This window comes from Vicia villosa, linkage group LG5 (genome assembly GCF_029867415.1).
Source record: "Vicia villosa cultivar HV-30 ecotype Madison, WI linkage group LG5, Vvil1.0, whole genome shotgun sequence".
NCBI classification, from domain to species: Eukaryota; Viridiplantae; Streptophyta; class Magnoliopsida; order Fabales; family Fabaceae; genus Vicia; species Vicia villosa.
Window position 1 is genome coordinate 111663716 of NC_081184.1, and position 23802 is coordinate 111687517.

Sequence of the window (23802 nt, forward strand, 5' to 3'; positions counted from 1 at the left end):
ATTTAAATCCAGTTCTCGCCTGACTATTAATTTAAATCCAGTTCTCGTCTGGTAGTCAGTTCTCACCTGACTATTAATTTAAATCCAGTTCTCGTCTGGTAGTCAGTTCTCGCCTGACTATTAATTTAAATCCAGTTCTCGTCTGGTAGTTAGTTCTCGTCTAACTGTTAATTAAAATCCATTTCTATCCTGGTAGTCAGTTCTCGTCTGGCCGTTAATTTAAATCTAGTTCTCGTCTGGTAGTTAGTTCTCGTCTGACTGTTATTTTAAATCCAGTTCTCGCCTGGTAGTCAGTTCTTGTCTGACTGTTAATTTAAATCCAGTTCTCATGGTAGTCAGTTCTCTTCTAACAATTAATTCAAATACAGTTCTTTCCTGGCAGACAGTTCTCGTCTGACTGTTAATTGAAATCCAGTTCTCGTCTGATATTTTTCTTTAAAGTCAGTTCTCATATGGTAGTTCACCCTTCAAAGTCTAAGTTTCAGTTAGCACACATCAAATAACTCGTGCATGTATTGATCAATCATTGCATAAATAATCACACAAATCATTGTCATGCATTCATCATGTCATTTCACTTAAGCATATCATGCACAAAGCATATCATTCACAGCCTCAGCCAAGGTTCAGTGACCTCAAGGGAGTTCAGTTGTTATCCTCAACGGGATCAAGTTGAAGAATATTTCTCAAATGGAAGACTTAGCTTTCTCCAGTACAATTTGAATACTTGTTCAAAAATCAATCAGTATTGGAGTCGATTCTCAAATCAAGTTTCTTCCCCAACAAGGTGATTGATATTCCCTTAGTGAACTCTTGTGTCAACGAAACATCTTCTTGAGTTTCCCCAGTGATATTTCCCCACAAAGTTTTCTTTCGAAGTTTTCTCCAGTGAAGCTTTAATTGCTCTCCAAGTGAGCCTATTTCAATAGGATTACCAAAGCGGTATCCTCAACATTGTTATTCTCAACAAGATCTTTTTAGAATCTTTCAGACAACAATCTCTCCAGCAAGTCTTAGTGGCAAGAGCCCTCTATAGAACATATTTCTTGAGTTCTTCTCAATTAATCCCCAGCAAACCTCTGGTGTGTTTACTTCCCCAGTTAGTTTCTCACTTCAACAAAATCTATCCCTACAAAAGGGTATCTAGATGATTTCAATCCGAAGATATTACCTTCAACAAAATTTTCTCCTATGAAGTTATTTACATGGCTGTTGTGATCTACTGTCAGCAGATGCTGACAGGGCGAGGATTTGTCAACCTTTATTCGCTTTTATTGCATTCCACTTCTGCAATTCGTCAGGGGAGCGAGGATTGGTCAATGTAAAGCACATTTAGTACAGTCCACCGTTAGCTAATTGCTAGCAGGGCGAGGATATGTTACTATTTCTCGTGTTGGAATTCACTTCTGCAATTCGTCAGAGGGGCGAGGATTTACCAACATCGAAAACTGCTTTTGGTGCATTCCACTTCTGCAATTCGTCAGAGGGGCAAGGTTTGTCAACATCAAAGCTTATATTAACATGTTTTACATGTTTGTGGTGATCCACTGTTAGTCGATGCTAGTAGGGCGAGGATCTGCCAACATTTATCGGTTGTATGTTGAAATTCACTTCTACAATTCGTTAGAGGGGCGAGGATTTATCAGCATCGAAGATTTGTTTTGTTGCATTCCACTTCTGCAATTCGTCAGAAGGGCGAGGTTTTGTCAACATTAAAATTATCTATGTTAGTCAAGAGCACTGAACATGATTTTTCTACCCCCAGTAGAGATATCTTCATGTCTGTTGCAATTTGTCGTCTACAATACACGGTAAGGCGATGATCTGTCAACTTTGGAGAAATTCATGCTAGTCAAGAGCGATTGAATCTTGGTTCCCCAACATTTTGCATAGCGTCTTCATACTCATTGCATCTGAGGGCAAAATTTGGGTATGTTAGTATTTAAACTATCTTTCACCCGACGATTTGAAGACAATTCTCTTCAAATCGTTCAGTTAAAGATGTTTAAATAGGGGCAGCTGTCATACCCCAATTTTGCCCCCCGATATATAAGTCCATTCATTTACCAGACGTTCGCTTCATATGCATATCATAACATGCATTTCATCTCGCATAGTGCCTAAAATGTCAAGCAGAATAAATTTTTGGATCTATAGGCAGACCGATTGAATTAATTCTCAAATGTACGTAAAATTAGCAGACGAAAAACTTTAAATCGAGCTTGCCGACGTCAATTTTATTAATCTACGGGTCGCGTAGTTTAGCCTGGTGTGCTCATTTTATTTTATTTTCCGACTCTTTTAGCGGTCACGTTTTTATCTGTCAGAGCGTGTTTAATCGGATATTTTTATTGCAAAATTTAATCAAAACATGTTTGTTTTCCGAAAGTATATTTTGTGCTGATCATTTTGGTGCATTCATTTTATTTTTACGGGCATTTTCTGCCCGATTCTTATTCATTCTTTAGTTCATTTTTTTTCGTTTTTTTTTTGTCAATATATCCATAAAAAAAATAGAGTTTATTGTGTCATTCTTCTGATTTTTATTTTGAGTACTTAAAATTTATTTAATTAATTTATTTTAACTCATCTTTAAAACTCAAAATACGAATTGACCAATTCACTCAGTAAATTAACTCAGTCCACCTCAACTCCCTGGCTTTTCTCAGTCCACTCAACCCCTAAAAATTCTCCTACAACTCAACCCTCAATCCCCCGATTTCTCAGTCAAATACGAAGCCCTGAAAGTTCTCTAACCTACACACACGTAACACACAACTTCATAATATATAACAGGCTGCAAAAACCGAAAGAAAAAAAACTTCACACAGTTAACTTCTTTCTCAATCGAACTCTCAATCATCATCTTGCCACCAACCTCCATAAACCGTGAGATCCTCCATGCTAAACATATCACCACCATCTTGAAACACATCACACTCCATCCACCGTGAATCTTGTCATCACATAAACTTCAACATCCATGCATCCATCACCATGATTCAAACCATAAAACTCCCTTCATAATTTCATTCATCAACCATACACAACATCAAAAACCACTATACCCCGCCGATTCAGCACCGTAGCAGCCTACGGAATCAGATCCAAACGTTTCAACTGTGAGAATTGTGACAAACATTCAACTCCTCACCTGAAACGCAACTATAAGCTCCCGAAATCACGCTTAATAGCTGCCGGTCTCCATGTAACTGTCTGCCGGCGCCGGAGCTTCCCATCAATCGCATCACCATTTTCTGTGTCGTTGAATAAAAGTGGTGCAGTGAGTTCTAATTAGCATTTCGTTTATATTGTCCTTTGAGGTAAGTATCTTTATACCCTGAAAATGATGAATGAATGAATGGTTATCATGGTTAATATAAAATGGTTATATGGTGTCATGATGCTACGTAAAGCTACTGCTTAGAATCTATAATTTTTCTTTTCTTTTTGATATGCATACTTAACTTAACATGATGAATATGTTTTGTTGTTTATTTATTTATTGTTTGCTTTTTGTTACTTTTATTTTATTCTTTTTATTATCATAATGTTTCTAATACATGGTTAATTAGATACCACAAGTCAGAATTTATTCAAGATTAACACTAAAATCATTTTTTTAAGGATTGAAACGTTCGATCCGATATTAAACACCATCAACCATGTCTTATTAAAACACTTTCATAATAAAAATTCTCAAACCTCGATCCAGCGATGTGTTGTATTTTCAAAAATGTTTTCACAATAAATTTGGATGTGAAAAAGGTTGGTTGGGCATCGTTTGCTCCTCCAATCCGAGTATTTAGATCGTTGGTTGGTTGTTAAACCTACTGTCTAAGACTCGTCCTCCATGCATAAAAAACTTAATAAGTGAACCTTGTTTCACTTCACCATTTTCGTAAGATAAACTTTTGGGATGAAAGACAATTGGTTGAGCACCGCTTGCTCCTCCGATTTCTAGTAATTGGATCGTTGGTTGTTCTAGACTTGTGATCCAATACTTGTCACCCACATAAAAATAACCTCAACCCATCAAACTACCTTTTCGCCCTTGTGTGACTTTCCGAAAACCTTTTCAAAATGAATGTGCCTTAGCCATTTCAACACGAAACGAACACAAAGACTTAGCCTCTCAGACGAGCAAACAAGTCAAAGTTCAATCGTTTCAAATGTCTAATGAATTGTTCTTCTAAAATCAACCAACAAACCCGTGGTTTTTTACCCCGAACTACGAAGCTCTGACTTTTCCATTGCACGAGGGAATACGTAGGCACAAGACACGACGTCTTGGCGAGCCCAATAAACTAAAAAAAAAACTTTCTTTTCTCTTTCCTAAGTAGAAGATCGCAAACATTTTACGATAGAACTCAAGCACAATATTAACTAAATGGGTCCCGTTGAGTACAACGGACGTGAGGGGTGCTAATACCTTCCCCTTGCGTAACCGACTCCCGAACCCGATATGGTTGCGATGACCATTCCCTTTCCTTTGTAGGTTTTACTCGACGTTTTACCCGTTCTTTAGGAACAAATAAATATCGATGGCGACTCTGTTAATTTTTGCCGGCCGCGACACTCCTTTTCAGGTTTTCAGCCTACCGGGATAAATTTTATATATATTTTTTTTAGTCTCTAATTTTTGCCTGGATCGCCCTTTCAGGTTTTCAATCCACCGAGACACCCATTTTTTGCCTAAGTCGCCCTTTCGGGTTTTCAACTTAGCGAGCTTTTCCTTTCTTTAAGCGAAGTACTTTTTGACTATGTCCGTATTTACAGGGTGTGGGAAATCCTCGCCATCCATAGTGGTAAGCAACATGGCTCCGCCGGAGAATACTTTCTTGATTACAAATGGTCCCTCATAAGTGGGAGTCCACTTGCCCCTGGGGTCACCCTGTGGTAAGATAATACGTTTTACAACCAAATCACCGATTTGATATGCCTGATTCTTGACTTTCTTATTGAAGGTTTTGATCATATGTTTCTGGTACAACTGACCATGACAAATAGCCGTAAGCCTCTTCTCATCAATCAAGTTTATCTGGTCCAACCGAGTCTGAATCCAATCCTCTTCGTCTAGATCGGTTTCTTTCATAATCCTTAGGGAAGGAATCTGAATTTCAATTGGAAGAACTGCCTCCATACCATAGACTAAGGAGAATGGAGTTGCCCCTGTTGAAGTACATGCTGATGTGCGATAACCGTGAAGAGCAAAAGGTAACATCTCATGTCAGTCTTTGTAGGTTATTGTCATCTTCTGTATGATCTTCTTGATGTTCTTGTTGGCAGCTTCCACGGCACCATTCATCTTTGGTCGATATGGAGAGGAATTATGATGTTTAATCTTGAACTGCGTGCAGATTTCAGTAATCATCCTGTTGTTTAAATTTGTGCCATTGTCTGTGATGATCCTTTCAGGGATGCCATACCGACAAATGAGACTGTGCTTGATAAACCGGGCCACAACATTCTTGGTGACAGAAGCAAACGAGGCCGCCTCTACCCATTTGGTGAAGTAATCAATAGCGACCAGGATAAAACAATGTTTGTTGGAAGCAGTAGGCTTGATTTCTCCAATCATATCAATACCCCACATTGCAAAAGGCCAAGGATCCGTCAGAACGTTTAATGGGACTGGAGGTATATGTACTTTGTCGGCATATATCTGGCATTTGTGACAAGTTCTGGAGTGATGATGACAGTCTGTCTCCATGGTAGACCAATAATAACCTGCTCTTAAGATCTTTTTAGCCATTGTATGCCCACTTGAATGAGTACCAAAGGCACCATCGTATATATCTTCCATAATCTGTTCTGCTTCCTTCTTGTTCACACAACGAAGCAGAATCGAGTCATGATTGCGCTTGTACAGGGTTCCATTACTTAGAAAGAATTTGGCAGCAAATCTTCTTAGAAACTTTCTGTCATTAATGGATGCCCCTTCAGGATACTCCTGAGCTTCGAGATATCTTTTTACATCATGGAACCATGGTTTTTCTTCCACTCCTTCGGTATCAATCTCATTGCAATAGGCTGGTTTATCCTGTCCGTAAATGGTGATCATAGGCGCCTCATTGTCCCACCTGACTTTGAACATAAATGACATGGTAGCTAAAGCATCATCCAGTTGATTTTCTTCTCGCGGGATATGTTCAAAAGTGATTTCTTCAAAGTAAGGAATCAAACTCAGCACATGTTCTTTGTAAGGAATTAGATTCGGGTGCTTTGTGTCCCATTCTCCTTTAACTTGATAAATTACAAGGGCCAAGTCCCCGTATACCTCCAGGAACTTGATTCTCAGATCGATTGCAGCTTTGAGACCCAAAATACATGCTTCGTACTCGGCTATATTGTTAGTGCAGTCGAAGCATAGTCTGGCAGTGAATGGTGTATGTCCTCCTGCGGGAGAAATAATTACAGCTCCGATGCCATTGCCAAGTGCATTAGAGGCTCCATCAAAAACCATAGTCCATCGGGACCCTGGCTCGGGTCCTTCCTCCGGTCCGGGTTGTTAGTAGTCAGTAACTAGCATAATGTCTTCATATGGGAAGTCAAAGTTCAACGCTTGATAATCATCCACTACTTGATGAGCCAGATTATCAGCTACCACACTTCCTTTGATTGCCTTTTGCAAAATGTACTGGATGTCATATTCTGTCAAGATCATTTGCTATCTGGCTATTCTTCCAGAGAGAGCAGGTTTTTCGAACACATATTTGATAGGACCCATTTTGAAGATCAGCAAAGTGGTATGGTTTAGCATATACTGTCTTAGTCGGCGAGCCGCCCATGCTAAGGCACAACAAGTTTTCTCGAGCAGTGAGTATCTTGTTTCACAGTCGGTAAACTTTTTGCTAAGGTAGTAAATTGCATGCTCTTTTCGGCCAGACTCGTCATGTTGCCCCAGTACACACCCCATTGAATCTTCTAACACTGTTAGGTACATTATCAGAGGTCTTCCTTCCACTGGTGGTAACAAGATTGGTGGTTTTTGAAGATATTATTTGATCTTGTCAAAGGCTAATTGGCATTTGTCGTTCCATCTTTCCACTTGATCTTTCTTCACCAATTTGAAAATCGACACACAAGTAGTAGTCATATGGGCAATAAATCTGGCGATGTAGTTCAAACATCCCAAGAATCCTCTGACTTGTTTCTCGGTACGGGGTATGGGCATTTCTTGAATGGCTTTGACCTTGGCAGGATCAACTTCAATACCCTTGCTGCTGACAATGAAACCTAACAGTTTACCAGATCTCACCCCAAAGGTACACTTGTTCGGATTCAGTCGCAACCTGTACTTCTTGAGTCTGTCAAACAGCTTGTGCAGGTGACCCAGATGTTCTTCTTCGGTGTTGGACTTTGCAATCATATCATCCACATAAACCTCTATTTCTTGATGAATCATATCATGGAACAGAGCTACCATTGCACGCTGATACGTTGCTCCTGCATTCTTTAAACCAAAGGGCATCACTTTGTAACAAAAGGTTCCCCAGGGTGTTGTGAAGGTTGTCTTTTCCATGTCTTCTGGCGCCATCTTGATCTGATTGTAACTGGAGAATCCGTCCATAAAGGAAAATACCTTGCATTGTGCAGTATTATCAACCAGTACATCGATGTGAGGTAAAGGGAAATCATCCTTGGGGCTTGCCCGATTTAGATCTTTGTAGTCTACACACATTCTGACTTTCCCGTCTTTTTTAGGTACAGGCACAATGTTAGCTATCCATGGAGGATAACTCACAACTTTTAGAAAGCCAGCGTTGAATTGCTTCTCAACCTCGTCTTTAATCTTCTTGGACATGTCGGGCCTACTTCTCCGTAGCTTCTGCTTAACTGGAGTGCTACCTTCTTTGATCGGCAAGCGATGGACCATAATATCGGTATCGAGACCAGGCATATCTTCATAGGACCAAGCGAATATCTCGACATAGTCTTGTAACATGTGAATCAGTCTTTGCTTGACGCTGTCTTCTAAATCAGCCCCTATCTTGACTTCTTTTTTTTCTTCGTCACTTCCCAGGTTGATAACCTCAATTGGTTCTTCATGCGGCTGTATAGCCCTTTCTTCTTGTTCTAACAGCCTTGCAAGTTCCCTAGGTACTTCACAATCTTCCTCACTTTCGTCCTCAGTTTGGTAGATCGGATTTTCAACGTCATGACTAGCAATAGCAGAATCGTTATCAACAGGATCCAGAGTGAATGTGAATCTGCATTTATTATGTGGGTGTGTGTAAGAACACATAGTTATTTGAAAACGAATAAAGTAAAAAAAAAGAAACAAAAAGGATCGCAAAATTTGAATATGAAAACGTCCCATGATTTTATTGAATGAACATATGATCATGATATGACAAACCCTTATCAAAAGGACCAGTGTGCCCCGGGCAAGGCACCTGGCTTTAAAGTTCATGGTTCAATAGTACATGAACCATTTTCATTTTTTTGAACATATAAACAACGAAAACAGAAAATTGCATTTACTCCTGATCAAAGGAGATAACATCTTCGGCTTCCCAATTGTTCAATCCATTGTTATGAGTGGGGAATATCCAGTTGCCCCAGTTGCAGTTGTCTTCTTCGTCTTCCACAGCGTTGACTTCTTTGGTGACAAGACGGGCTATTGATTCTTCAGGATGAGCAAGATGCTCTGTTGGAGATGAGAGCCCAGGCTGAGGTACCTCTGTTGGCTGAGAGAGATACTCGATAAGATCATCCCATCCAGTTGGGATGATGTCTTTGATAGAGATTTGCGCCTTCTGGGGAGCAGTGTACTTCACCAGAAAATCATACTTGCCACTTGGTTCTCCCAGTGTATCCCAGATTTCTTCAGGAGTGACGGGGCTTGTGATTATCTTATCGTCTTTGGAATGTTCATCCCATCCAGTTGGGACAATGTCTTTAATGGCGTTTTTTGAGCTCAAGGAAGCGGAATACTTCACCATAAAATCATACTTGCCACTTGGCTCTCCCAGCGTATCCCAGACTTCTTTTGGAATAGGTGGATTAGGTGGACTTTGGCATTGCTTAGCAACGGAACCTGTGATACTTTTGTCATCTTCGAACTGATCATCCCATCCAATTGGGACAATGTCTTCAATGGCAATCAGAGAACTCTAAGGAACAGTGTACTTCACTAGAAAGTCGTACTTGCCGCTCGGTTCTCCCAAAGTATCCCAAATCTCTTTGGGAACGGGTGGAACTTCTTTTGGATGTTGCTTAGTAATAAGTTTTGAGATCACTTTGTCGTCTTCGATAGCATTTACTCCTTGGCTGATGAAATGGGACATTAATCGTTTAGAACGAGGATGTTGATTATTCTTCTGAGTTCCATTAGCATAGCCCAGACCTAGCTTATCGAACTTGTAAGGCACATCAGGGAGTTGTCCCCATACTGTGCAGCCACCCTCTTTGATCACAGCCTTAGCATCTTTGAGAGAAGCCATTGTTGGAGTTATTCTTGTAGCAGGAGCAGCAAAGATATGTTTGGCAGTAAAGACAGCCGGAGGGACCACCTCAAAAGCTTGGCAGGGGGTCTCGATGAATTCACCATCTATCTCAACATACTTGGAGTTACTTAGGTGGCTAACCACATATTCTTCTTCACCATAAACCGTGACGACCTTGCCTTTTATCGGATATTTTAACTTCTGATGCAGGGTAGAAGTTACAGCGCTTGCCCCATGTATCCAAGGGCGTCCTAGTAAACAGGAGTACGCTGGATGAATGTCCATCACGTAAAAGGTAAAATCAAAGATCTGAGAGCCCACTCTGATTGGGAGCTTAACTTCTCTGTATACTGTTCTTGTTGACCCGTCGAAGGCTCTTACCACAACATCGCTTGGTTGTAACACAACTCCATCGAAGTCAAGTTTCTCCAGTACTACTTTTGGTAACACATTTAACGAGGAACCATTGTCTACCAGCACATGAGACAAAGTGGTGCCTTTACATTCAATAGAGATGTGCAGGGCTTTATTGTGATTTTTCCCGGCAGGGGTTAAATCAGCATCAGAGAAACCGAGACCATTATCCACTGTTAGACTGGCAACACAATTTTCAAATTGGTCGACTGAGATCTCTTGTGGTACATGTGCAACTTTCAAGAATTTCATCAGGGCCTTGGCATGAGCTTCTGAATACCTCAACAGAGATAGCATTGAAATCTTTGAAGCAGTGTGCCCCAGTTGTTCAACAATATTGTAATCACTTTTGCAGATGATTTTCAAAATCTCCTCCATTTCTTGCTTTGAAGGATCTTCAACAGTGACTTCAACAGGTACTTGAACTGGTTCAATTAATGGCTCTTTGCCTCGAGCATTGACAGCTTGATTAGGAACTGGGACCTGGACTGGAGTAGTAGTAACATTTGGAGAAATTTCCGGCGAAAAGATCCTTCCACTTCTTGTAATCTTGCTAGTCCCCACAATATTGTCGACATCTGGATTAGTAACCCTCACGGCCTCATCAGTCGAGGTGTCTTGTTTAACTCCATGGACATAAACATTCGCGCCATAGCTCCACGGAACAGCTTTGTCTGAGGAATATGGAAATGGAGCCGGATTGGTGATGATTACAGATGCTACTCTGGGTGCAGCAGTAATTTTGACGGGTTTATTTGTTGAAATTTTCACAGGGGTTGTGGAAATAACAGACAAATCCTGGAAATAGTTCTTCATATGGGGAATTTTTCAAACATTATTGCATGATTGTTCATCAGGCGCTGAATGCCTTCTTTCAATTTCGCACAGCCGTTGGACTGAGAAGCACAATGGTAACAATTCTCATTACAACCCGGAAATAAACCGGATTGTAGCAGCTTTGCTTTGATAACTAATAGGGAAGTAGTTAAATTCATCACATCAGCAACATGAGAAGCATCATATACAGCATTGATGGCCTTGTCATGCTTGGGCATATGAGCAGTGATGACATTTGGAGTCTCTGGAGGATCAAATTCAATTTCCCCAGCATCTATCATGTCTTGGATCTTATTTTTCAAGGCCCAACAGTGATCTGCATCATGTCCAGGATAATTGGAATGGTATGCACATGTTGCGTCGGGGCGATAACTAGGAGAGGAAGTGTTGACATTCTTCGGAGGATCCCTCAGTGTAATTAGATTTGCTTTTAACAAGTGTTGTAATGCCTGAGAGATTGGCATGTTGATTTTGGTGAAGTTCCTTCTTGGTGCGTCTGGTCGACGCGTATACTTCGGCGGTTAATCTTGTTGAGGTGCAGACGCAGAGATCAGAACAGCCCCTACAGATTGGTGATGCTCACTTTTGTTGCGACCCTTCTGACTGTGCACTGTATTGACTTCATTTTTCCCGCTGATGGGCCTCTTTTTAGTACCAGAGGAGGAGCCTACTTGAATTTTTCCGCTTTGAATGCCGCTTTCGACACGCTCTCCAGTTAATATCAGGTCAGTGAAACCTGACGACGAGCTTCCCAGCAAATGACTGTAAAAAGGGCCAGTTAAAGTGCCCATGAACATGTCGACCATCTCGCGATCAGATAAGGGAGGTTGAACCCTTCCAGCTAGATCTCTCCATTTTTGTGCATACCCTTTGAAGCTTTCTTTCGGTGCCATGGTCATGCCCCGTAGTTGAGTACGGGTTGGTGCAAGGTCAACGTTGTATTGATACTGTTTGTAGAAAGCAGCAGCCAAATCTTCCCAGGTGTGAACTTTTGCACTTTCCAGTTGGTAGTACCACTCGAGTTGTGTACCCGACAAACTTTCCTGGAAGAAATGAATCCATAACTTTTTATCCGCCATATGAGGTTGTATCTTTCTCACATAGGACCTTAGATGCAGCTTTGGGCAAGAGACTCCATCATACTTTGCAAAGACAGGAACTTTGAACTTTGGAGGGATAACAACCCCTGAGACGAGTCCAAGATCGTTGAAGTCTAAACCAGGTATTTTTTGTATCTCCATAGCTTTCATGCAGTCTTCCAACTGCTGGTATTTGCTATCACCCTGTTCGTCTTCGGAATGATAATCTTCTTCGTTAGAAGAGAGAGAGGGTTTGGCAGAACCCTGGTTGCTGTGATTGTCTTCTTGATCACCTTCACCGACTACTTCAGGGATCGGCGCCTTTTTGAACCTCCTGGCTGGGACTTTGACTTTCCTCACGAGGTGGCTCAAACCTACAGATCCCTTGGGCTTCTTTTTCTTCTTGGCCATCAGGGCTTTCAGTTCCTCTTGCCCTTTTGCTAGCTCCAGAATTGCTAACTGAACTTGGGCGCTCTGTGCCTCGAGATTCTTGATGCTTGCTTTGGAATCCATCCTTTCTAACTGAAATAAACAGCGAGAAGATGAGAAACCTGTTATGCGTACCTGTTATGCAATGTTTATGAATGAGATGCATATGCAATGTTTTCAAGGATCTTAGAATTTAGATTCGTTTAAACAAAAGAGAAACAAACGTTTATTAGCCAAACATTTTATTTCTTTTCTCTTTTACTTTTCTCTTTTTCTCTCTTTTTTTTTCTTTCGGGCTTACAAGATAAAGCAAATAAAAGAAAATAAAAGATTCTTCAAGCCTCCCATGGATGCTTTCTCTTTGCACCCAGGAACATGTTGATCTGTTGTTCTTCATGGAGTTGTTTGGTGAGCTCCAACACTTTCCTCTCATAGTCCTGACAATGTGCTTTGAAGGTGTCCCTTTCTTCTTTTAGTTGAACCCAAGATTTCTGTAGCTCTTCCAGGTCAGTCGGCATGTCCGGATGTAGAATAACTCGAGGTTCCTCCCCTTCGACTTCTGGCTCAATGGTCACAGGTAGGATAGCGGGATATGGCATGATGAACTTCTGAGCACGAGCACGCACCCATTTGAGGTAAGGCTCCATGGGAATAGAATTCCATTGTCCTAAAGACTTGCTTTCTACTTTGTAGACACTGTCCCAAGCATGTATAAACCTTTGTCGATATCCTTGGGAATCATCTTCGTAGTCGAACACAATGCCATGGATGATCATGTCATGAGGACCATTTCTTCGTGCATATCCAAATTGGCGCAAAGCTAAAGAGGGATTGTAGGTGATTCCTCCCCTAATGCCAAGGAGCGGCACGTTAGGGTACTCCCCACAATGGTCAATAAGAGTGATGTCTTCTTGAAAGAAGTTGTTCCACCGGATATCTGAATGAGATAAGGACATAATTCTGTGAGACCATTGCATCCTTTGCTCGTTTTTCAACACCGATCGGGGAAGGTGTGATGTAAACCATCTAGCCAGTAGTGGTACACAACACATAAGAGTCCCTCGCTTTTTCATGGTACGAGTGCGTAGAGAATGTAGAATGTCTCCCAGCAAAGTAGGTACCGGATTGCGGGTTAAGAAAATGTTGATAGCGTGCACGCCTATGAATTGGTCGGGATTAGGGAATAACACCAACCCATATATCAAAAGAGCCACAATTTCCTCAAAAGCTTGGTAACTCCTATCCTTTAATAGTGATCGAGCCTTTCCTATCAAGAACTTAGCAAGCAAACCCTCGACTCGACTCTTTGTTTCCCAATTAGACTCGATTTCTGACTTCCGTAAATGTAAGGCAGCAACAATGATTTCAGGCTTCGGAATCTTTTCTAAACCAGTGAAAGGTAATTGATCTTGAATAGGTAACCCAATCAGTTCAGAGAATTCCTCCAAGGTAGGGACCAACTGGTAATCGGGAAATGTAAAACAATGATGTTTGGGATCAAAGAATTGGAACAGGACCCGTATCATGTCTTCTTCAAATTTTGAGGTAACCAAATGGAGTAGGTGACCATGCCTTTCGGTGAATTGAGCATTTCTGGGAAATTCTGATATTATTTCCTTAAGTTCAGATGGTACTGTTGAGATGTTGATCCGGATGTAATTTCTGGTAGCAGGAGCCATTACCTACAACAACAGAACAAAAGTAAACTCTTCGGTCCTTGAAATGATTAGTGAAAATGATATGTTTATGATGTTATGATGTTATGATGTCAAACATGTGGAAAACACAAACAAGTCATACAAAGGCCTTAGGTTTAAAGGCTTGCACGAGGTTTATTGGTGATACCCTCCCCACTGAAGTTTAGTTGGTTTAAACCTGTCTTAGAATGGTATTCGGGTTCTCTGATCCTTGGAGACAACATCTCAATACGGCACTCGGACGGCCGATCAAAACATTCCTCGAGGATAACCAGCTTCGATCAATTTCAAAGCTAGCCACTTAATAGGCCACAAGTCAAGTTCAACTAAAGGTTCTAAGGCAAATTAGTGCTTGATGACATTTCGGAAGCCTAACATACTCCTTGATCGCATTCAAGGGATATCAGTACAGACCAAAGTGTCGCACTAACGGTGACTACCAGATTAACCATATCGGTACATGCCGTACAGTTTCCTTGGTCTATTGCCACATACTTAAGGTATCTCGAGATTCGGGCTAGAATCTTTCACACAAGTAAATCCAATTCCCAAACAAACCTTTGAAAAATAGAGCAAACAAAACAAACAATTGAAAACATCGAAGTGATCTAAACTCTAAGGTAACCCCTCTTAAAAACATTTTGTTTTGAAATCCCCAGCAGAGTCGCCAGTTCTGTCACCTCAATTTTTTTTTAGAACTGGCTCTTCTTTTTATTTTTTGAATTGCAAAAATCAGAGAGTCGCCACCGACTTTTATTTTATCCAATTAAGGAAAGGTTTATAAAAGAAACAGAAAAAGACCTTAAAGAGATTTTAGGCTCGGGGGGTAGGTTATACAAAGGGAATGTGTTAGCACCCTTTGTATCCATGGTTATCCATGGGCTCTTAATTGCTTAGCTCACTTGTTTGAATCGTTTGACTTGCTTGAAATGCTTGTATGTGGTTTTAAACCCTTTTGTAAAGAATTAACTTTGTAATGATCCTTGTGCGGATATATACAAAGTGTTTATCTTTGAAAGATGTTTTGATGGTTTGAAAAAGATTTTTAACTTTGTAATAATCCTTGTTTGGATATATACAAAGTATAGTCTTTTGAAAGTTTGTTTTGGAAAAACAGTGATGTGCGAAACATTTTTTGTTTGATTTTGTTTGAGCAAGCAATTAGGAGGTTTACCTTAAGTTCGCAAGGTCCTTTCCTATTTCTTTTAGGAAATATTTCCTAACTGGATACAAATAGGAATTTGAATTGCATTTAAAACAGTATGATTGATTTGAAAAGAGTAACAGGGATTACCCTAAGATGTGCAAGTGTGATTATGTTTTGTTTTCAGATATTTTTGTCTTTGAGATTAGTGATCTAGCGCTTCAGTTTTATTCTTGTCATACACGCAGTTTTATATGTACAGGAATTAAAATGCGGAATGTAAAGTGCGGAAAATAAATCTACGCTATTTGTCGCTACCGCGAAAATTAACAGAGTCGCCACTAACATATTTATCCTGAAAAGGAAGGGAATGCCAGCAAACCACAAAACAAAACAACGGTCTCACGACCAGAGAAAAAGGGTAAGGGAGTCGGTTACGCGAGGGGAAGGTATTAGCACCCCTCGCGCCCATCGTACTCGATGGTATCCACGCTAGTGTCTAAATCTATGGGTGTGTAAACAAACTGCGCTAATCTGGACTAAAATGCATGCAGAATGTAGGGAAAAGAAAGAGTTATGCTCGCACGGGCCCTACCCCGCTGCCTACGTATCCGTTTTGCGGAATCAGAGGTACCGTAGCTCGGCTAACTAATTTTTGTTTGTTTTGTGTTTTTTAGGTGAACGAGTTACATTCACACTCCGCTGCTCGACCTTTGGAGACTTATGCTTGGGAATGGAGCGGAAATAACAAGTTCTTAAGAAAAGAAAATCAAAGAGTGTGGTTTGTGTTTTAAAGAATGCATGAGGAAAACCTAAGCTAAGGGGGGAAGCTTGCTACCTAATGTTATCATACAAAGGGTGAAAGTCTAAGCTAAGCAATCAACCTACGAGGGAAAAGGGAAACACACAATAATATCACACAAACGAGCGTCCGCTCGTAAAGCAAACAAAACCAACGGTACTGACCGAATGGTAGAAAAGCGGTCCCGCCATAGCCAAAGGGAGCAGCTCAACCCAAGTCAACCAAGCATTAGACCTCGCGAAAATGATCAGGCCATAGACAAGAGGGCGGACCCCTCTCAGCAACCAAGCTGTCACGGATCGTAAAGGAAAACGGTGCGTGCGTACACCGAGCATCAACGTCGAGCGACGTGAGCTATAGGAAAGGCGGGGGTCCGGCTACATGAACCCTTTTCCTGACATACTCGATAACAAGATCTTGTGCAGGTTCGGAAGCGAGCAACGCGTTGCGTGCGCATACTGAACGGACTCGATGAGACTAGGCGGGGGTTGATTGCTAACCCTTTCCGCATGCCTTCCATGAGGACTTAACGGAGTGCCATATAGGACTTATTACACCGTGACTCCCTGCCGCAAAGCACAAATGTAAACACACCAACAAAAACAGAGCCTCTTTCGAGGGCTTGGCCAGATGCATGCCTAGATCCTACTTCTCATGTTATTGGATGATGCGAGAAAGCGATAAAGTGCAATAGAAATAAAATGAAACGGGATCAATACCAAACGGATGATGATCCGTAAACTAAAGCGAAGCAAAGCGAAGAAACTAAGAATCCCGCGAGCGAGCTAGCAAAGCAAAAGCAAATGGTCAGCACACCGATTAGCCATGAAAGCACGCAAAGATCGACACGCACGTCGAGCATAATCACAATACACCTGCAAGAGGAACAAGCAAACCAAACAAGCAAGTATAGAGTAAAAGGATCGTGTCTCCCGGATGAGAACACGATACAGATGAATAGGATTGTGTCCGCAAATGAAGCGGAACACTCGGGTAATAATCGTCGATCGGTGCCTATCCAAAGGCCTTGCACACTAGCACACAAGTTAGAGATAACAAACATCGCAATCGGAATTGCGTTATTGCTATAAACCAAAAGAAACGGACAAGTAGCATAAACATGAAATGGACAATGAAACATCAAAGAGAAATCAAACATGAAGGATCTACAAATTAATGAAAACCAAGTATCTAGTAAGATAGTACGTCTCGTAAGCTTTCCGACGATATAAAGAACGTGCAAATCGGAGTTATGAGTAAAAAGTTATGCAAGATTGAAGTTAGAAAAGAAAACACAAAAATTACACACAGGAACCGGTTCCTGCATAGGACAACCCGGTTCCTAGTACTAAAAACCAGAGACAGAAAACTGGGAACCGGTTCCCACCTAGGGACAACCCGGTTCCTGGTACTAAAAATCAGAGGCCAAAACTTTGGATTGAGTGGGAACCGGTTCCCGCCTGGGACAACCCGGTTCCTGGCGTAGCAAAACAAGTTTTTTGTGCATTTTTAAGATTCGGAGCCATTCGTACTCAATCCAAAGTTTTTTCAATAGGCAATTATCACAAGCAAATATCAAATTATGAATTAAGCACAAGTCCACAAGTAAAATTATCCTAATTATGCAAAGTGCGACGCGTCGAGCCAAGCAAACATCAAGCAAAAGTGCACCACATGCATTTATACAAACACTTTGAGTGCGACACTAGTAACATACATGGATATTAACAATTATGCACACAAAATCAACACCGAATCATAGATCCATACACGAATACCACAATTCATCATCAACGGATATCAATTACACACAATCAAACATCAATTCAAACGCGATTCACATGAACACGACTAATTCGAGCAAAAGATTAGCAAATTCAACAATCAATCATCATCAATCATCCATTAATCAAGAACAAGAGGCGGATCGGGATTCGAATTCACATAATAATCAACAATTAAGCACTTAATTCAAGATCCGAAAGCTTACCGAATGAAGATCTAACCGAAGCACGAACACGAACACGAACGAACGCGAACACGAACTCGAACGAAATCTGAAGTGAGAGAGAGAGAGGCGCGCAACTCTATGTGGAGAGAGGAGAAGAAATTCGAACTTCCAATCTTGATTCTTCAATCCATGTTCTTGATCTTGATGAAGATTGATGAATTTTGATGAAAGTTTTATGTGATTTGTAGTTTTGATTCAAGAGAATTGAGAGAGAATTGAGAGAAAGTGTTTGTGATCTTTTTGGTGAATTGAACTTATGAGAGTCCCCCCCTTGATTTGTGAAGAGCAAAATGTTTATATAATGTCAACGCGGAATGTCCAAATTGCCCTCGGTGCGTCTTATTTTGGCTCGTTTTCAAGGAAACTCGATTCGGCTCCAAATTTCGGAACGAAACCAATGCCACTGTGAAGATGACCAAATTCTTGACTCGTAGCCGCGAGAATCACCTCAATCCGATAAGCGATGAAGAAAATACGCGCGCTTGAATGACGAGAAACGTCGATTCATCTGGCGCGACTGTGTAGAATTTTGTGAGTACCGCTCAAAGAACTCGATAAAACCCTATCTTCGGCTCAGAATCTGAACAGGCATGTGTGACGAAGAATCGAAGCTAACGAAATTTCCAAGTAAATGCCGCCGGAATGGACTTCATACGATAAAAATCGAAGGAGTTATGAATTTTCGAACTCGGCGCGACATACTCGAAAACACACTTTTTACAGAAACAACGTGACGATCCTTAAAATTCTGGGAGTTTTCCGTGCATAATTGGCCTTCGGTACGAACATATGAAATCTTGGTAATGATGTTACGGATCTCCAGTTAAATTTTCAAGTGAATCCGACGAGCGGATTAAGAGATACGAATTTTCCGAGGTCCGAAACCCTACATTCAGCACTGTTTTTTCACTGTGAAACCTCAAGTAATTTGCAAATCTGACGACCTTCCTCAAAGAATTGGATTCCGAGCCGAACACGAAAGTTGTAGATATCGTCGAAAAAGTTAAGACAACGCGAGAACTTAGCTCATATCACCTTCCAAATATGACTTGCGAATTTTCTCGTATTTCCACTGTTTAAACCATTTTTCACACCGTATCTTCTTAAACCCATGAAAACTCTTTATTATTTTTTCTCAATTTTTGAATGACGAAATAAACGTCATTATTAACTTATAGCTCAAATAAAGAGGGCAAATTTTGGGGTGCAACAGCTGCCCCTATTCAAACTTCTTGAACCTGACGAGTGAGAAACGAAAGTTTCGAACCGTTGAGGTGGAAGGAGATTGAATACCAGAATGAACTCGAAAATTTGCGCTCTTGATCAATAGAAGATTCCATCTTGCAATAAGAAGGAATGTACCACCCCGCAAGCAGGGAGAAAAAACTTCAATTGATTTGGATAATAAATATGCTCCAACTTGTGATAAGAAGGAACGGGCACCCACAGGCAGGGGAAACACTTCAATTGATCTGGGCATCAAGAGAAGGAACATCTCGACTGATCTGAGTATCAGACGTGGCAGATGTCTCCAAACATGCATCGGGATAGATGTCTTAAATCGATTTGGGAATCGAAGGAGATACGCCGGTTGACCTGGGCATCAACGGGTGATAGGTATCTCTGATCTGAGAATCATGATCTGGGAATCTGGGCAGACATCTCTTCTGATGCAATTAAATCATCAGGTAGATATTCCTACTAATCTGGGAATTAGCGGCTAGCTCCTTCGTAAGACCATGGGGATCTGGAGGCGGCTCCTTCAACTGAACTGGAAATCAGGATAGGAACAATATCTCTTCCGAACTGTGTTAGCTGGGGAAATAATGCCTTTAAACTGATCTGGACATGATGCCAGAAAATAAGTAGGACAATCTTCATCTGAAAGACAAAGTCGATCAGGCAGACATCTCCATCTGATCTGATGATATCAGTGGCTTGCTCCTTCGTAAGATCTTGGGAGATCCGGAGGCGGTTCCTTCAACTAATCTGAATCTGAATATTAGGATAGGAACAGATATCTCTTCCGAACTATGTACGCCGGGTAAAGAAAGCGTCTTCAACTGGTGGTTAGGCATCAGGACTGGGCAGACGAGTTTCTTCTTCTGAACGAACTAAATCGTCAGGGAGTAGATATTTCCAACTGATCTGATGTATCAGAGGGCTTGCTCCTTCGGAAGATCTTGGGAGATCCGGAGGCGGTTCCTTCAACTGAGCTGGATATCAGGCTAGGAACAAATATCTTCCACCGATCTGGGGGCATCGGGAATAGGAATGTCTTTGAACTGATCTGAGCTATGCCAGAAAATAAGTAGAACAATCCTCTTCTGATTCAAAACATCAGGATAAGCGCCTGTAATGACTAGGCGAACATTGCTCTCTGAGGAGCATTTGAATCTGGATAACTTTCCTGCAGAAAGAGACAGATATGATATGATTTATGCATGATGCATGTATGAATGTGTATGGAATAACGTTTCCGAGGAGGAATACGCTACACGCTTAGAGAATGCAATGCGAATGATGCATGATTCGAACGTTGCTTAGGGAGACAACGGAAGAGCACAGAATTGCTGAAGAAGTCCTGGAGAGAGAGTACGGAACTCTGCGGGGAGGACAAGATGAGTGACCAGAAGTCACAAACTGCGAACTGACAGAGATGGATCAGAAATCTGCTGGAGATGATCAAATATGGACTCGAGCTCTGTTTAGGGAATAAATCCCGCTTGGGGATACCCCGGCAACTTCATTGGAGAAGCAAAATCTCGACACCCTGGGGATGTGAAGATAAAGGCAAGTCATGGAGACAACTCTGATGGGGAAGTGACCAACTTGCTTGTATAGGACGCATTCCGCTGGGGAAATCCTTGAAGGAAAACAGATTCTGCTGAGGATGCATGTGAATCTTTGCTGAGGAAAGAAACTCAGTGGGGAAGATGGATACTTATGCACAACAATCTGCTAGGGATATGAGAGATCTGCTAGGGATAAGGAACTTAGCAAAAGAACCTTTTGCTAAGGCAATTCCACTGGGGAACAATATGACTCTCCTGGGGAAAACAGGTCAATCTGTTGGGGAGAGAAACGCTCTACCGGGGAGAATGAGGAACTCGGTCAAGGAACCTCCTTAAGAGCTTGCCAGGGAATCAGATACCATCCAATCATGACTCAACTGGGGAGAAGACATTCCGCCGGGGAATAAGGCTTCTGGAACATAGAGAATGCATTAAGATGTGTGTCATACCCTAATTTTTGACCCCCCTGAGATGACATATCTTTAGGATTTTCATCAGGTCAAAGCAAGTACCCCGAGCAGTCACTTCTTCATCTGGCATTTAATTAAGGATGCTCAAAAACAAGAAAACTCAGGCAAAGGATCAATCAATAGAAGGATTAGTCTCTAATACAATCATAAGACTCAAGAGCTTCATTATTTCACCTATGGTTGATTAGACACCCAGTCATCTGAGTACAGGTTTACTCAGGTCACCAGACTAGGGTTTTTTAGCCTATCAAGGACTAAAATCAGGGATCACCTTTGGGAAACCCTAAAAAGCCCCAGGGGATCATTCAAAGACATCAATCATATTCAAATAGATCATATGACAAGATCCACTGGACATCACACCTCAATTCAAAGTCTACAGTCATTATTTTCATATGGTCGACAATTAGGGTTTCTGACCTAATTCACCAGGATGGTTGAATTTTAATCAGGGCATGGATCTAAAACTCAAGACATGATTCAAGAACCTCTACTACCCCAATATAATCCATTTACATCATTCATTTGAGGAGAAGATCTTGATTCTACACAAAAGTCCAAATTTTCACTTTATCAGGAAAAAGTCAACTATATGGGTTCACCTTTGACTTTTAAGATTTTTGGTCAAACCATGACTTTCAAAGATCAATATCATCAATATATGGATATTAAAGTCATTTGACCAAAGAAATTCAAAGAGATTCACCAAGGAGCAAAAAGTCGGGAATTAGGGTTTTTGAGGGCACTGTGGGAACTCAAAATTTCACCTACACAACTCAAAAAACTTCCAACATGAAAGTTGTAGATCTTGCAAAATAAAACAACATCTTACAAAGGAACTTTTTTCAAAAGATCAATCATTTAAGAGTTTTGGAAATTTTGGAGTTTTAGGTCATAAACACTTAGAAATTTTTCTAAGTGTTTTAACCTAGTTTTCTTCCAACTTTGGCCTCATTTTTCACAAATTTGCCAAAGGATTCTGAAGAAACTCCAAACTAATGATTTGAAGTAGATGTTTAGGGCTTTCCAAATTGTGTTCAACCTTCTCCAAATTCATTTTGAGCTAAGAGTTATGCTTGTTCAAAGTTGGCCTCATGAAGTGAAATTATAGGTCATGCATCATTTTGGAACTTTGAAATTTTGTGCACATGACCTCAAATAAGGATGCTACACGAACCATAACACATCTGAAAACATACCATGCATTCATTTTTACCATGCCATGATAATTGAAGAAGATTCCTAAAACAAGAACATGTGATTATGTAATGATTACATTTGTGAATTTATGGCAAATTGATGAATCACCCAAGGAATCTTCTCACCAACCAATTAGAGCTCACTTTGCATCTGAAATGTTCCCCAAGATCAGATAGAATCAGTGGATATGGGAAGCTAGCCCGAAAATGCATCATTGCATTTAGGATCTTTTCAAAATTTCTTCTTGGCTAAGAAACCAAACTTCTTTCATTAAGCAAGCTCACCACAGCCAATTGATCTGCATTCATTTGCCTATAAATAGGAGGGCATACTTCAGTAGAAAAACACACCAAAGCAACCATATTCCTTGCTTTCTCTTTCTCTTCTCATGCTTATTGTTTTTCAAAGTTCTTTGGCAAGAAGAATCGTTTTCTTCAAACCAGAGCTTATCTTTGGAAAGTAAGCATTCTAACATCTCAAGGGAGGTCATTTGAGGTGATCCAAGCACCTGGATCATTTCTGTAAGTGGAGGAACACCATTGTTGCTCTCACTTTGAAGCTGTTGCAGTTGAAGGTCCATAGTGCAATTCAGAAGGTTTCCAATCGAGCCAAGCATCCAGGCACGTTCCATAGGAGGTAGTGAAGCTGTTCAGATGGCTGCAGCTCATCTGTAACTCAAGAATCATCACTCTCCATGTTCACTTGAAGCTCAAATCGAGGGAGGTCCATAGAACAATTCAGAAAGATTGAGGTTACAACAAGCATTCAGTTAGCATCACTGAGTCCCAAGGAAGCTTTTGGGATCATTCATACAAGCCCAGTTGCTCTCTATCATCCTCACGACCTCCATTTTTAGAGGTAAGTTTCTGAACTCCACCTCTTTAATTTAAGCACTCTTTATGTTATAGCTCGATTCTATCTTGTTCATCATCATCAGAGGATTGAAAACCCTCTATCATCATTCATTTATTCATCTTGTTTGTCATTTAATTTCAAATTTAGGGTTCATGTGTTCTTAGAGTTCTCTGAGAAATTAGGTAGTTATAGCTAATATAAATAAATGTTAGTTACATATCTGAGTTCGTGAGGAAATTTAGAGCAAAATTGATGTTTACATCATGTCATTTAGTTGAGAAACCAGAGAGTTAGAAATTTTAGAATTTGAGAGCTTGAGGAAGAAGACGACCATGGCTGTGGCGCGCAAAATTCAAATCCAAGGGCAGGGTTTATTTTATTTTGAGTAGTATGCGTTTTACAAACGAATTCATCGTTTGCCCTAGTGGCCTCACATACGCCCTTAGTCTCCTCATGCCTCAAGTCTGGGGTTCGAATCCCCCTCGCCCCAGACTTTTTGATTCTTTTATTTTTCAATGATTTACCACTTGTTTTGAAACATAACCAAATGGGTGTGTGTCATTGTCACTAAGCGCGCGTTGGCTCAGTGGTGTTGTTTTGGGCTGGTAACATAAAGG

General features: G+C 40.9%; 1 protein-coding gene across 1 annotated transcript in view; it reads right to left on the minus strand.

The window, feature by feature from the left end:
• Positions 1-738: 738 nt before the first annotated feature.
• Positions 739-23802, minus strand: part of LOC131605170 (uncharacterized) — a 50441-nt gene continuing 27377 nt past the window's right edge. Inside the window, exon 2 of the mRNA XM_058877561.1 lies at positions 739-917. Coding sequence (XP_058733544.1) covers positions 739-917 — 179 coding nt within the window. The remainder of the gene's footprint in view (positions 918-23802) is intronic.